Source organism: Microtus oregoni, unplaced genomic scaffold (genome assembly GCF_018167655.1).
Source record: "Microtus oregoni isolate MIOR12 unplaced genomic scaffold, Mior012 000064F_ref0000363, whole genome shotgun sequence".
In the NCBI taxonomy this organism is placed as follows: Eukaryota; Metazoa; Chordata; class Mammalia; order Rodentia; family Cricetidae; genus Microtus; species Microtus oregoni.
In genome coordinates, this window is record NW_024543874.1 from 9,697,957 (window position 1) to 9,711,550 (window position 13,594).

At 47.2% G+C, this 13,594-nt stretch overlaps 2 protein-coding genes across 2 annotated transcripts; one reads left to right on the top strand and one right to left on the bottom strand.

Moving 5' to 3' along the window:
* Window positions 1-2,159: 2,159 nt before the first annotated feature.
* LOC121439972 (GTPase IMAP family member 3-like) lies at window positions 2,160-3,747 on the top strand. The gene is made up of 2 exons (XM_041640641.1): window positions 2,160-2,206; window positions 2,754-3,747. The coding sequence occupies exons 1-2, from the start codon at window positions 2,164-2,166 to the stop codon at window positions 3,632-3,634; spliced, it is 924 nt and encodes a 307-aa protein (XP_041496575.1). The 5' UTR covers window positions 2,160-2,163; the 3' UTR covers window positions 3,635-3,747.
* Window positions 3,748-7,654: 3,907 nt separating this feature from the next.
* LOC121439971 (eukaryotic initiation factor 4A-I-like) lies at window positions 7,655-9,006 on the bottom strand. Its single transcript, XM_041640640.1, has one exon. It carries the CDS (start codon window positions 9,001-9,003, stop codon window positions 7,783-7,785), a length of 1,221 nt encoding a protein of 406 aa, XP_041496574.1. The 5' UTR covers window positions 9,004-9,006; the 3' UTR covers window positions 7,655-7,782.
* Window positions 9,007-13,594: the final 4,588 nt, after the last annotated feature.

Sequence of the window (13,594 nt, forward strand, 5' to 3'; positions counted from 1 at the left end):
GAAGGTACTGGCCTCCACAGCCTCTTACCTAGGCCTACACTTCTCAGCACAGCTATAAGGTGATCTGCATACAACAGCCCCCATAGCAGCGTCTGCATTTCTGTGTGATCAGATTGCTGGCCCAGCAGCCCCTGCCAAGCTGAGATAGACTGACCCTCTCTGAAAACCCCCGAAAGGGCAGGACGACAGCTGGTGCTCAGGTCAGGACCAGGTCTCCACGGGAAAGCCCTCGCCTGAGATACACAACTAGCAGTTTTTCTGAGACCTGTGAGAGTTCTGGGCATCCGTGTGACCAGATTAGATTAGTTTCTGTGGGACTGGCTGCTGAGTAGAAAGGCCAAGAGAGACAGGGAGTTGCTGACCCAAAGGGAAAAGACCCAAGAAATGGGGACGCATAATGTGGTCACAGGGACAGACTCAGAGTCACAGCTACGTCTCCCCTGGAGCTAAAACATCTTCAGCACGAACGACAAAGCAGTTACTGAGATGAATGCTGGGTTCTGGCCTTCAGTATCAAAATTAAAGGATCCCAAATTTGCTTATGAATTTATGTTTCTTGCCCAGTTGGTGTCTGGCCAGTCTCAGATGTAGAGGGCACCTAGGAAATGCATCTATTCCCAAACGTGCTTTGTTCTAAAAAATGTGATGACTCACCAAAGACCTGAGATTCTGTAATTAGAAGTTTATTTTCAGGCCTATTTTGGTGATTCTTGGTTGTCAACTTGACTACATGTGGAATTAATAACACTCAAATTGCTGGGCACACCCGTGAGGGATTTTTTTCTTAATTAAATTCTTTAATTTAGATCTGATCTGGATCTTTGAGGTGGGAAGGCCACCTTTAATCTGGGTCACCCCTTCTGCTGGTGTCCTACAGAGAGGACGTGGAAGAAGGAAGCTCTCTCTTCGCCTGCTGGACCCTGCTCTCACCTAGCGAGTCCATCCCTTCGCTGGCCTCAGAACCTGTGGCTGGATTCCAGTGTGTACGGAAGACCAGCTGAGACATCAGCCTCGTGGACTGAAGAACTAGCAGATTCCTGGGCTTTCCATTGTTAGACACCATTGTTGGACTAACTGGACCCCAGCATGTAAGCCATTCTAATAAATTCCCTTTTTATTCCACATATACATAACATATGGGATAGAATATATGTTTAATGTGTATATGTTTGGTAAGTTCTGTTCCTCTAGAGACCCTGACTAATACAAGGCCTGCTCCTGGAACCTGGCTCCAGGAAACAGAAGCTTTGACCAAGCAGGGCCCTGCATTGCCTTTGGAAGGTCTGTGCAGGTACCTTCCAGCAAGGAAGCTGGGAAGTCGTTTTCCTGTGGATCCCCTGCCTGGTACAGGAGGTAGGGAGAGTGGGGCAGGACAAGGATCAAGAAAGGCTTGTGAGGAACATGACAGAGGGAAAGGAAGGGCCCTGCAAGAGAGGTACCCTCAGGGCATCTCCAGTCCAGGACTGAGCTGGAAGCAGGGCCACTATGACCCCAGGAACAGAGGGGCCACTGTGACCTTGGGAGCACAGGGGTCGCTATGACCTTGGGAGCACAGGGGCTATGACCTTGGGAGCACAGCACACTGGCTGTGCAGCTGCAGGGCTTAGCCTTTCCTTGTGTCCTGGGTGCACCCATTACTCCCCAGTCTGACCTCACAACAGACCCCTATTCCTGGGTGAACAACTGGTCCTGGTTTGCCTGGGACTTTCCCAGTTTGGACAAAGTCCTGCAGTCTGGACTCAGCTAAGCTCTGGGCAGGGCAGGAGGGACCGTTGCCATGGAACAAGGGAAGAATTACATTTGTCTCTTCGAGATGCTGGGGGCAGGGTTCCCACAGAACCCCAGACATCCATGTGCTCAGTAGGAAATAGTGAGCAGCATCATTAACTGTTGTTGTGGGTACACAGCCCACTTTCCTTCTGCCTGTGGCTGAAGACAAGTCATGGTGATGATGCCACGTGATCGCATTACACGTACCCTCTTCATGGGTCTTTCTCCTTTGGGTCATTTAGAGCTACCCGTAAGGACATGCATGTGACTCCCGCAGTTCCTTCTTCTTTGGTCTGATGTCCCTTTCTACAGGATATTGTGTTTGGTGTTGCGTATCATATCCAAATCCAATATGAACACTCTTTGTATATTTTCCCTTCTAGAAATAAAAAAATGGAGATGTTTCAGACAGGTGTAAAAGGTACCTTCCCCACAGGTAAGACTCCTGCCGGGGGTGGGACTCTTTTCAACAGTCAAGGACCACGGCTCAGTGCCTAGACAGGGTCGGGCTTCCCTTCATACACCCACAGCAAGGCAAATGAACCACCAGATAACTGAACGTCTTAGGCCATTAGCTGTCATGCTTCCCAAGGCAAGGGCAAGTTCCCCAAGATAAAACCTTACCATCCTGTAAAAGATAGACCAGGGATGGTGGGAGGAGATGAAGATAAGGGACAGACAAACAGAATGGCCAGCGCTAGACTGCCCTGAGCTATCTGCAGGGGCTCACCACTTCAGACCTGGACAGAAAGAAAGTCCTGGAAGTATAGTAGGAACTGGGTTGATGAATCCCTAGGGGAAGATGCCCTGGCCTCTGACCGCCAGGAGCACTTTATCCCACAAACGCGTGTGTGGTGTGTGGTGGATGTGAGTGGTTAAAACAGAGGGCGAATCCTGATTGGTTTGCGTTAGTTCCTGTTGGTTTTTTTGTCCTCTTCTTCATGAATCATTTCTGACGCCTGAGCTTCCCTTTACCCCCAAAGGCAGAAAGGAAGATGGCTGCACCCTAGGGTCAGGGCCCCTGAGGATCCTCTTGGCGGGCGTATCTGGCTGTGGAAAAAGCGCCACAGGGAACAGCATCCTCCGCCGAGAAGCCTTCGAGTCCAGGCTCAGAGCCCAGTCAGTGACCAGGACCAGCCAGGCAGAGACGGGCACATGGAAGGGAAGGAGACTGCTAGTGGTAGACACGCCCCCCATCTTTGGATCAAAGGCCCAGATCCAAGACATGGACAAGGACATTGGAGATTGTTACCTGCTGTGTGCCCCAGGACCCCACGTGCTGCTGCTGGTGACCCAGCTGGGACGCTTCACAGCTCAGGACACCCTAGCCGTGAGGAGGGTGAAGGAGATCTTCGGGGCAGGAGTCATGAGGCACATGATCGTCCTCTTCACCCACAAGGAAGACCTGGCAAATGAGACTTTGGATGAGTTTGTGACCCACACTGACAACCACAGCCTGCGCAGCCTGGTCCACGAGTGTGGGAGGAGGTACTGTGCCTTTAATAACAGGGCCTCAGGGGAAGAGCAGCAGGGACAGCTGGCAGAGCTCATGGCCCTGGTGAGGGGGCTGGAGCAGGAGTGTGAGGGCTCTTTCCATAGCAATGACCTCTTCCTTCATGCCCAGGAGCTCCTTAATGGTGGCTACAGTGAGTACCAGGAAGCCTACAGGTGCTACCTGGCCAAGGTGAGGCAAGAGATGGAGAGGCAGAAGCGGGAGCTGAAGGAGCAGGAGAGCAACTGGGTCCTCAAGCTCCTCCTCCGAGGCAAAGCGTGGATGGTTTTGCACTCTGGGACTTGTGCTAGTTTTGTATTGGGCATAGCAATCCTCACTGTTATTTTTATGCTCATATATTCTAATGTTTGATGCTTTGTACTTTAGAGAAGTTTCTAAAGCATCCTGCAGGATTCCCAGCTATCAGCATCACCTTCAGAAAACCACGCTCCTGGTCTGCCAGACTTTGCTGCCCTGAGCCTCTTCTGTTTCCCCTTTAGAATTCTGGTTGGGATTAGGCAGAGTTGGGGGAGTCCTGCAGAGCAGGGGCAGGAAGGATTGGAGGAACCAGAGGAGTCAGGAAACACAGCCCATAGAATCATCTGACTGGGATTCATGGGGGCTCACAGAGATCAGGGAGCCTGTAGGGTGTCTGACCTACCTCCTCTGCATATATGTTATGGCTACATAGCTTGGTGTTCTTGTGGGGTTCCTAACAGTGGGAGTAGGGGCTGTCTCTGACTCTTTTGCCTACCCGTGGGACCCTTTTCCTCCTACTGGGCTGCCTTGTCCAGCCTTGAAATGATAGTATGCGCCTTGGTCTTACTGTAGCTTGCTATGCCATGTTTGGTTGATCCTTGGGAGACCTCTTCTTTTCTGAAGGGAGGTGTGTGGGTGGATCTGGAGGAGAAGCGAGGTGGTGGGGGAAGACTAGGGGGAGGGGAGTGAGGGGCAACTGTGGTTAGAGTGTACAAGAAAAGAACAAAATAAATAAATACAACTCTATGATGTACTTTTAGCATACCCCCATATTCCCTATCTTTCTCCTCCCATTAGCTCCTCTCCTCCCCTAGAAAATGTCACTTCTTCCACATCAGAGAGACACACATGATTTTATTTATCTATATAAAAATTTAAAATCCACAAAAGAGAAGATATTCAATATGAAACTGACTTAATTTAATTAATATAATTAACTCCAGTTGCATCTATTTCCTGCAAATGACACAATGTCATTGTTTTTCATGGCTAACTAAAATCCTGCTGTGATGTCCACAGGTGTTGTGTGCAGGTCTTGCTTAGGGAACCGTAGTGTACTAAGAGAGAGGCGGTCTCCTCCAAGGATGAACTTCCCAATAGGTTATCAATCCCATGTGGTCATCCCTAAACACATACACATACTAACCATGATGCATGGACTCAGCAGGTAGTCCTTATGTGTGCATGTGTGTACATGTGGGTATATAGGTATAATACAGGATAAGAGGTCATGAGGTTGAGAGGAAATAGGGAAGACACGGAATTAGATGATGTAACTATAGCTGTAATACTTGAAATTCTCAAAAATAAACGTGAAAGGGTTCCATTGTGCTTATATATTATCACATTTATTTTTCCACTCTCCCATTTTAGACCACTTAGGGTGTTCCATAATTGATCTGTTGTTAACAGTGCTGCCATAGACACTGATGTGTGGCTCTCTGTGGTGTGTTGACCTGGAGTCTTGGATGAATATGCTATTGTATGTTTCATGTTGCAACCTCCACCACACTGTGACACACAGCAACCATTCACATTCCCAAAGGAAGAAGCGGAGGGCAGTATGGAAACACTGGACCCAAACTGAGGAAGTCAGGTGTATTTCATTCTATACGCTATAGCTGGATTACATGCGCTATCTATTTCTAGTGTCTTGAAGACGCTTCATGCTGATTTCCGTGGTAGCTGGACGAGTTCACATCCCCACCAGTATCTGAGGGTGTCAGGTCCCATGGCCCTGGAGCTACAGGCGGCTGAGAGTGAGTGCTGGGAAACCAACTCTGGTCCTCTGAAACATACACTCAGCCTCTGAGCCATCCTTCCAACCCCCAAGAAATTTGCATTTCTCAAATGGTTAGCGATGCAGACATTTTTCTTGTGCTAATTGGTCATTTGTAGCCCATCTTGAGAAGAGTCTGTGTTTCAGCTCATTTATCAGCTGTGCTGTTGGATTTCTTTCTATCAAATTCTAGCTGTTTCTAGGTATTCATTTGATTTCTTCCTTTTCTGAGTTCTTGGTATATCTCGATCTTAATCCTATGGCAAATGAATAGCTGTGAAGGTTTTGCCCCACTCAGAAGGCTGTCTCTACTCACACAGTGATTGTTTCTTATACCATACGGAAGCTTTTGAATTTCATAAAACCCCATCTGCTAATCATTGGCACCGTTTCCAGAGTGAACAGGGCCCTTGCAGAAACCCCTTACCTGAATCTTGAAGTAGTTTTTTTACTTTTTCTTCCAACAGTTTTAGCTCTTACATCAAGACGACGCAGTTTGAGCTGATTTCACAGACTGAGAGGCAGGGACACAGCTTCATTTCTCTACACAGGGACACCCAGCTTTCCCAGCATCACTTGCTCTCTTTTCTCTGATGTATGGGTTTGTTTTCGTTTTGTTTTGTTTTTTGTTTTTGTTTTTTTTGTGGGTTTTTTTTTTGCTTCTTTGTCAAAAATTACAAAGTCACATGTGTGGGTTTGTGTTGTGGAATATTAGTTGGTGATGTGTTACATTTGTTTATGCTATGAAACATTTGTTTAATGATACAAAAATATGTTCTTTTATGTTGCATTTGTTTAACTCTGGGATGCTATGTTACTTCACTTATCTAAAACACCTGATTGGTCTAATAAAACCTGAATGGCCAATAGCCAGGTAGGAGAGGGACAGATGGGACTGCCAGGCAGAGAGAATAAATAGAAGGAGAAAAAGAGAAGAGAGTGGAGAAAGAAAAAAGGAGGAGAGAAGAGGCCCAGGGCCAGCCACCCAGCTACACAGCAAGCCACGGACTAAGAAGTAAAGAAAGTTATATAGAATAGAGAAAGATAAAAACCCAGAGGCAAAAGGTAGATGGAATAATTTAAGAAAAGCTGGCTAGGGCTGGAGAGATGGCTCAGCAGTAAAGAGCACTAACTGTTCTTCTAGAGGACCCAGGTTCAATTCTCAGCATCGATAAGGCAGGTCACAACTGTCTGTAACTGCAAGATCTGACACCCTCACACAGACATACATGCAGGCAAAACACCAATGAACATAAAGTAAAAATAAATTATAAAAAATTTAAAAAGAAAAAAGAAAATCTGCTTAGAAATAATACAAGTTAAGGCTGGGCATTCATAAGAAAGAATAAGTCTCTGTGTAATTATTTGGGAGCTGAGTAGTGGACCTCCCAAAGAATAAAGAAGAAAAAAACCCCAAAGATTTGTGTCTGGGTTCTCTATTTTATTCCATTGATCTGTGTATCTGGTTTTATGGTAATACCATGTTTTGGGTTTTGTGGTTTTTATTATTGTTGTTACTATGCTTATGTAGGATAGTTTCAGATCAGGTTATTGAAACCCCCAGCACTGTTCTTTTGTTCAGAATTATTCTTTAACTCTCTGGAATCTCTTTTCTTCCATAAGAATGTTATTTTTTCCTATTTCTTTGAAGACCACTGGACTTTTGATGAAGACTGTATTGAACATGTGAGCTGGTTTTGGCAGTATTGACATTTTCATGCCATTCATTCTCCCAGCTCGTGGATATGATCCATCCTTTCATCTTCTGGTTTCTTCAGTTTCTTTCTTTGTTTTACAGTTCTCATTGTCGAGTTCTTTCATTGGATAGCTTTATTCCAAGGCATTTCTCTCACTGCCTTTTCCATTAGACTGGCTGGCCAGAGAGCCCCGGGATCCACCTGTCTCCCCCCCCCCCCAGTTCTGGAATTACAGAGTGCACCACTGAGCTTAGATTTTCACATTTTTCTTTTTTTCTTTCTTTTTTCCCCACATTTTTAAAAAAGATTAATTTTATTTTTGTTTGTGTATGCACATGTGAGTGCAGTGCCTGTGGAGGCCAGAAGAGGGCGCTGGATCACCCAGAGCTGGATCACAGGCTGTTGTGAGCTGCCTGGTGTGGGTGCTGGGATTCAAACTCCGCTTCTCCAGCAGAGCAATATGTGATTTAAAAACCCGAATAGTTCTCCAACTCATTTTAACCTTTCTCTAATGGCCGAAGAATTCAGGAGAATAATGTTCTAGTTTCACACATGAAAATTACATATAATTCAAAATTCAGTGCTCATCAAGTTTTATGAACACACAGCTTCTTTTTTTTTTTTTGCCTCAAAAAGTGACAGTTATTCAAAGAGAAAAAAAAAACAAAAACAAAAAAAACCAAAAACAAGATGTCCATCCCTTGGCTCCCTTCCCTCCCCCCTCCAGCTGTTCCTCAGCCCCCCAGGACTGAACCCTGGCTATGGCCAGGTAGCAGGACAGCTCCTCAAATGAGGTCAGCAACATTGAGGGGCATCTCTTCAATGGAAGTGTTGTAGAATGTCTCAATGTCTCGAAGAGTCCTCTTGTCCTCTTCCGTCACCATGTTAATGGCCACACCTTTACGGCCAAAGCGACCGCCACGGCCAATTCTGTGGATGTAGTTTTCCCTGTTTGTGGGAAGGTCGTAATTGATGACTAGGGAGACCTGCTGCACATCAATGCCTCTGGCCAACAGGTCAGTGGTAATTAATACTCTGCTAGAACCAGACCGGAACTCCCTCATGATCACATCTCGTTCCTTTTGGTCCATATCGCCATGCATGGCAGAAACAGTGAAATCCCGGGCATGCATCTTCTCAGTGAGCCAATCCACCTTCCTTCTGGTATTGATAAAGATTACTGCCTGGGTGATAGTCAGGGTTTCATACAAGTCACACAATGTGTCAAGCTTCCACTCCTCTCGTTCCACATTGATGTAGAATTGGCGGATACCCTCCAGGGTCAACTCTTCCTTCTTAACAAGAATCCGAATGGGGTCTCTCATGAACTTCTTGGTCACCTCAAGGACATCAGAGGGCATTGTAGCAGACATCAAAACTACCTGTGTGTTACTGTTGAGCTTCTGGAATATATCATAGATCTGGTCCTTGAACCCACGGCTTAGCATTTCATCTGCTTCATCCAGTACAAACATCTTGATATATTTTGGCGACAAGTATCTCCGGTTAAGCATATCAAACACCCGGCCAGGAGTGCCCACGATGATATGGGGAGCCTCCATCTGCAGCTTCTGCACCTCAGCACGCACATTGGTGCCCCCAATACAGGCATGACAGGAGGCACCCATGTAGTCTCCTAATGCCATGACCACTTTTTGTATCTGCTGAGCCAACTCACGAGTGGGTGCCAGAACCAAAGCCTGAGTGGCCTTTAGATCTAACTCAATCTGTTGCAAAATTGATATGGCAAATGTAGCTGTTTTCCCAGTCCCAGACTGGGCTTGAGCAATCACATCATAACCCTTGATACAAGGAAGAATGGCTCGCTGCTGGATGGCAGAGGGCTTCTCAAAACCATAGGCATAAATACCACGGAGGAGAGATTCTGAGAGAATCATGTCATCAAAACTATCCACAATCTCATTCCAGTTACTCTCGATGACACCTTCGGGCTCCATCCCGTCAGGGCCATTGTCTCTGGATCGAGAATCCTGACTCGCAGACATGATCCTTACAATCTAACACACAGCTTCTTGATCATAGTGACTTTTGCCTGCATGTGGTGTCGAGCACAATACTGTACTCTCCAGTCTTCCAAGTCCAAGACACCCACCCACTGGCTCTCTGTATTACTGAACGTAGACTTTCTGGTTTCTGTGTTTCTTGACTGATGACCCTGCAATCCCTGGGGTGAGACCCACCCTGATCCTGTAGCCTCTTCACTCTGTTCCCCACTCATGCCCAGGCCTCTTGACTCCATTCTCTTGTATACCTTAGAGCCCCTGCTTCATGAACACTGTCCTTATCCTTTCTTAGGGCTGGAAAGAGGACGGAGACCTGACTTTTACAGCTCTAATGAGATCAGGGTGGACTTATGACTAAAATAAGATTCTGTTCTCAAATTTGTGTGTTAACATCCCCTCTGTAGGAAGTGGGGCACTAGGTGAGACACACCCATTGCTACACAGTCCAAACACCCTCCTTTTTGAAAGTCCCCAGTGTTATAGTTTTGAAAATGGCGGGAGAGAGAGTCACAGCATACAACCTCACACGGGAGGTTTATTGAAAAGGAGAGAGAAGGGGTAGAAAAGGGGACAGAGATCTGTTTCTGTGGCCAAGAGTGGTGGAAGAGGAAGAGACAGGAGGTGGATAAGGCCTGCCTTTTATTAGGAAACTTAGCCAATGTGCACGGCGGGGGGGGGGGGGTCTTTTAGTGCCTGCAGCTCAGGACGGATCCTGTCATGACCCCAAGGGCAGGCCAGTCCAGATACCTGAATACTAACAGTCCTCCCTCTTGTTTATTATAAAAAGGTGAGGAGTTAGAAAGGGGTAGCAGGTGAGGCAGGGATGAGGATGCCGTGTTCTCGAGATTGCTTCCTGCTGACCTGGGGGGGGGGGGCGTCGGTCACCTTTGGGGAACCTGGGATATCTGGGGTGTTGGCCATGCCCTGGGGTATCTGTCTGTTTCACTTCACTGTCCAGTCTCTGTATAACAGTCAGGCACCGCGTGGACCTGGCAAAATGCTGTTTGAAGTGGGTTTAAGGCAACTCCCTGGAGCTCACGAGAACTTTGGATTTATACAGAGATAAGTTTTAGACACATTAGAAAGCAACCAAAGAGAATCTGAAACCCTGAGCTTCTGGCTGTGATACTATAGTGGTAGAGTATAATGTTTAGTGCTCCGCCAGGGCTAGACGGACAGCTTACCAGAATTCCACCAATTAATGTCAAGATTGTGAACAGTAACAGAGCGCGCGAGAGAAATCTGGAACACATTTCATTGTTTTATACATCTCAGATCGCTTTCTCCTTGTCAGCACTTAAGCTTTCCCGTCTTCACATAAACAAACCTGAACGCCCCTGGTCCTTCCCCATCCCCACAGCATCAGCTCACACCCTCTTTCCATCCGATACCAGGAGACAGGTGGTTGATGACTGAGGGCAGTCAATAGTAAAAAGTGGAACAGAACAAATTTGTGCCGCACTCGTAAGGCTGTCTCCTGAGAAGACAAGGAAAAGGGATGGGAAAGATCACCAGGGCCACATGGAAACAGGAGAAGGGGGCCTGTGAGCAGGGACTGAAGGAGCACAGAGGCCAATTGCCCTTGGCAAGCCATGGGGGCCTCTGCCCAAATGCCCAGCTCTGGGAAAAGGACCCTCTTGGGGGACTGGAAACTCCATTATAGAATATATATCTTGTTTATCAAATCTTATTTATCAAACATATGACATCACTTATTTAAGTTCTCTGGAAGCTTGGTGTTTATTTATTTATTAAAGATTTCTGTCTCTTCACTGCCACTCTTTAACCTTAGTAAAAAATGGCCACCAGCCATGCAGCTGCTTACGTCATGATGATGTCACCAGTCAAGGTGAAGGCAAGCTACATGGCTGCTGTTTAAAACATGTTTTTTTTTATTTATCTATTTATTTATTATGTATACAATATTCTGTCTGTGTGTATGTCTGCAGGCCAGAAGAGGGCACCAGACCTCATTACAGATGGTTGTAAGCCACCATGTGGTTGCTGGGAATTGAACTCAGGACCTTTGGAAGAGCAGGCAATGCTCTTAACCTCTGAGCCATCTCTCCAGCCCTAAAACATGTTTTTTAAACAATAGTTTTATGTACATATCACAGAATTGAATCCAAGTTATATACACATACATGCAGAATTAAACCCAGCTTCCATTTACACATACAGGGTTAAATACATGTTCCATGCACACACACACCTTATATTAAATAGGAGTCGGGCAAATAAAAAGAAAGGAGGGGGGGACTGGTGTGTCTGAGCAGGAACAAGCAGGCCTCCTCATCTGACCCACATGTTGCAGCAAACAGAACATTTAGAGAGGGTGAGCAGACAGACACAAGCAGGTCTTGGAGCAAAGAAAAAAAAAAGTGGAGAATTCTCTCTCAGTTCCTTGACTGGCCGGTCCAGAGAATACTGGTCAGTGAGTCTCCAAAAGCGAGGAGGTGTATAACACAGTTCCCAAGGATGAGACAGATCCAGGAATCCAGGGAGGACCAGATTGAGTGGGCACAAGCTGACCAATACATCGTCTCTCAAGAACAGGGGTCAAGGTCTATGAGCCCTGAGAGACACAATCGCAGTGTGCTCAAGAAATGAAGCCTCACATCCTGGGGAATGGTCAGAGGCGGGAGCACTGCCAGAGACCCAGTTGTTGGTACTGAATAGAAGGCAAAGCTGTCAGTGAACGAGAAATCAGATCGGGGAGCAGATTTGTTGCAGGTGGAAGAGAGTGGATCTGCTGCAGGTGGAGCAGGCCGGTTGGCTCCTAGCGTGAAGTGGCTACCTCTGGCGGGCCCTGCCCTACGGTATGCCACTAAGCAAACTCGCCACATGCAACAGAGTTAGTGCAAGAGGTTTATTGGGAGGGGGAGAGTGAAAGCATGAAAGGCTGCGTCGGAATGGGGACTTGAGAGAGGCAGACAGACAAGACGAAGAGAAGCACGGGAGAGAAAAAGGGGGTAAGGGAGGAAATTAGAGACAAAGACAGGTGCAAGAGACAAGAGACGAGGCAACGGGAATGTGCTCTGCCTGCCGGGTACTTTTAAAGGGTGCGCACGCTGCATAGCTGATGGCGGAAAGGGACCCGGCAGCATGAAACTGCTTTAGCGGCAGAGGCAGACTGTTGCTTCGGAAACTGACTTTGGAATTCTTAAATGAAAGAAGCAGAGTTAGACGTATAAAACCCCAGTTTGTTGTCTGTTTACTCAATGAAAGGGGGAAATGCAGCTTAACGGGCTTCATAGCTGAGTAGAAGAACCAGGAAAAAGAATGTAGAGAGGGCTTGAAGTGGAGAAAGAGAAAGCTTGAAAACAGGGCACCCCTTCCATCTGTTGGATCACTCACAGAATGTAGCAAAGGTCCTTAAAATGTCGGGATATAGGGTGCTCAGAAGCCGCCATTTGGATTGATATCTAAGGGGCATTTGGGCCAGATTTGGCTGCAAAGGCAGATAAATTTAGAAGCTCTTAAAAGCCTGAGCGCTTGGAGGTGTAGAAAGTGATATAGTTCCCATGAGCGAGGCAAAGAAGTAAGAGGCAAAAGTCTGCAATTTCTAGCGTCCCAGGAGTTCTGAGGGGATTGATTGAGAAGGCAGAAGCTGGCCAGTGAGTCATCACCCAAAGGTCCAGGGGCCATGGCGTGTTGAGCCCCAAGAGACACGTGGATTGCCTGACATCAGGGCTTGTTCCTGAGGTGAGAAACCATGGCGGACAGACGAATCCTCACTCGTGGGGAATGGCCAGACAAGGGAGGCTCACCAATCACGCCCATTTTGGTTAGCGGGGCTCAGCAACCTGTTAGTTGGACAAGTGAGGCTGTCATCTGTGGACCGGGATCCGGGGTCTCGGCATGCCTCAGGCTGCCAGTGGGCAAGAGGAAGCCCAGAAGAGCCTGCCGCGGGTCGGACACCAAGATTATAGTTTAAAAATCAGCAGGAAGGAGTAAAGCCCTACAGCAGGGCTCACAATGGAGGTTTATTGGAAGAGGAGAGAGAAGGGTCGGAAAAGGGGGCAGAGAGAGGGCCAGATCCTGGTCCCTGGGGACAAGAGTGGTGGAAGAGAAGGAGACAGAAGGTGGACGAGGCTTGACTTTTATGAGGGAACATGGCTAATGTGCATGGGGGTGTTCTTAGTGGGCGCACTTGAGGAGCAGCCTGTCAGGACCCTAAGGGCTGGCCAGTGCAGATGCCTGAATATTAGGACCCGGGCCTTTATGATGGAACTACTTGATTCACGCTCACGACTTAAGAAATACGTTCTTTTTCTTTCATACTTGATTCAAGGGAGTCAAATGAGCGTGAAACTGAGGTACCCCAGTGCAGACAGAAATGCGAACCTTGGCCGGGCGATGGTGGCGCACACCTTTAATCCCAGCACTCGGGAGGCAGAGGCAGGCGGATCTCTGTGAGTTCGAGACCAGCCTGGTCTACAAGAGCTAGTTCCAGGACAGGCTCCAAAGCTACAGACAAACCCTGTCTCGAAAAACCAAAAAGAAAAAAGAAAAAAAAAAAGAAATGCGAACCTTGGGAGAGGGCGCTGATGGCAGAAATCACCTGAAAAGG

What these genes read in the sequence shown, in the direction of transcription:
- LOC121439972 (XM_041640641.1), top strand. Translation starts at nt 2,164, where the DNA reads ATGGAGATGTTTCAGACAGGTGTAAAAGGTACCTTCCCCACAG. An exon ending in AAAAGGTACCTTCCCCACAG is followed by an intron (nt 2,207 to 2,753) that starts GTAAGACTCCTG and finishes TTACCCCCAAAG; the next exon opens with GCAGAAAGGAAGATGGCTGC.
- LOC121439971 (XM_041640640.1), bottom strand. Translation starts at nt 9,003, where the DNA reads ATGTCTGCGAGTCAGGATTCTCGATCCAGAGACAATGGCCCTGACGGG.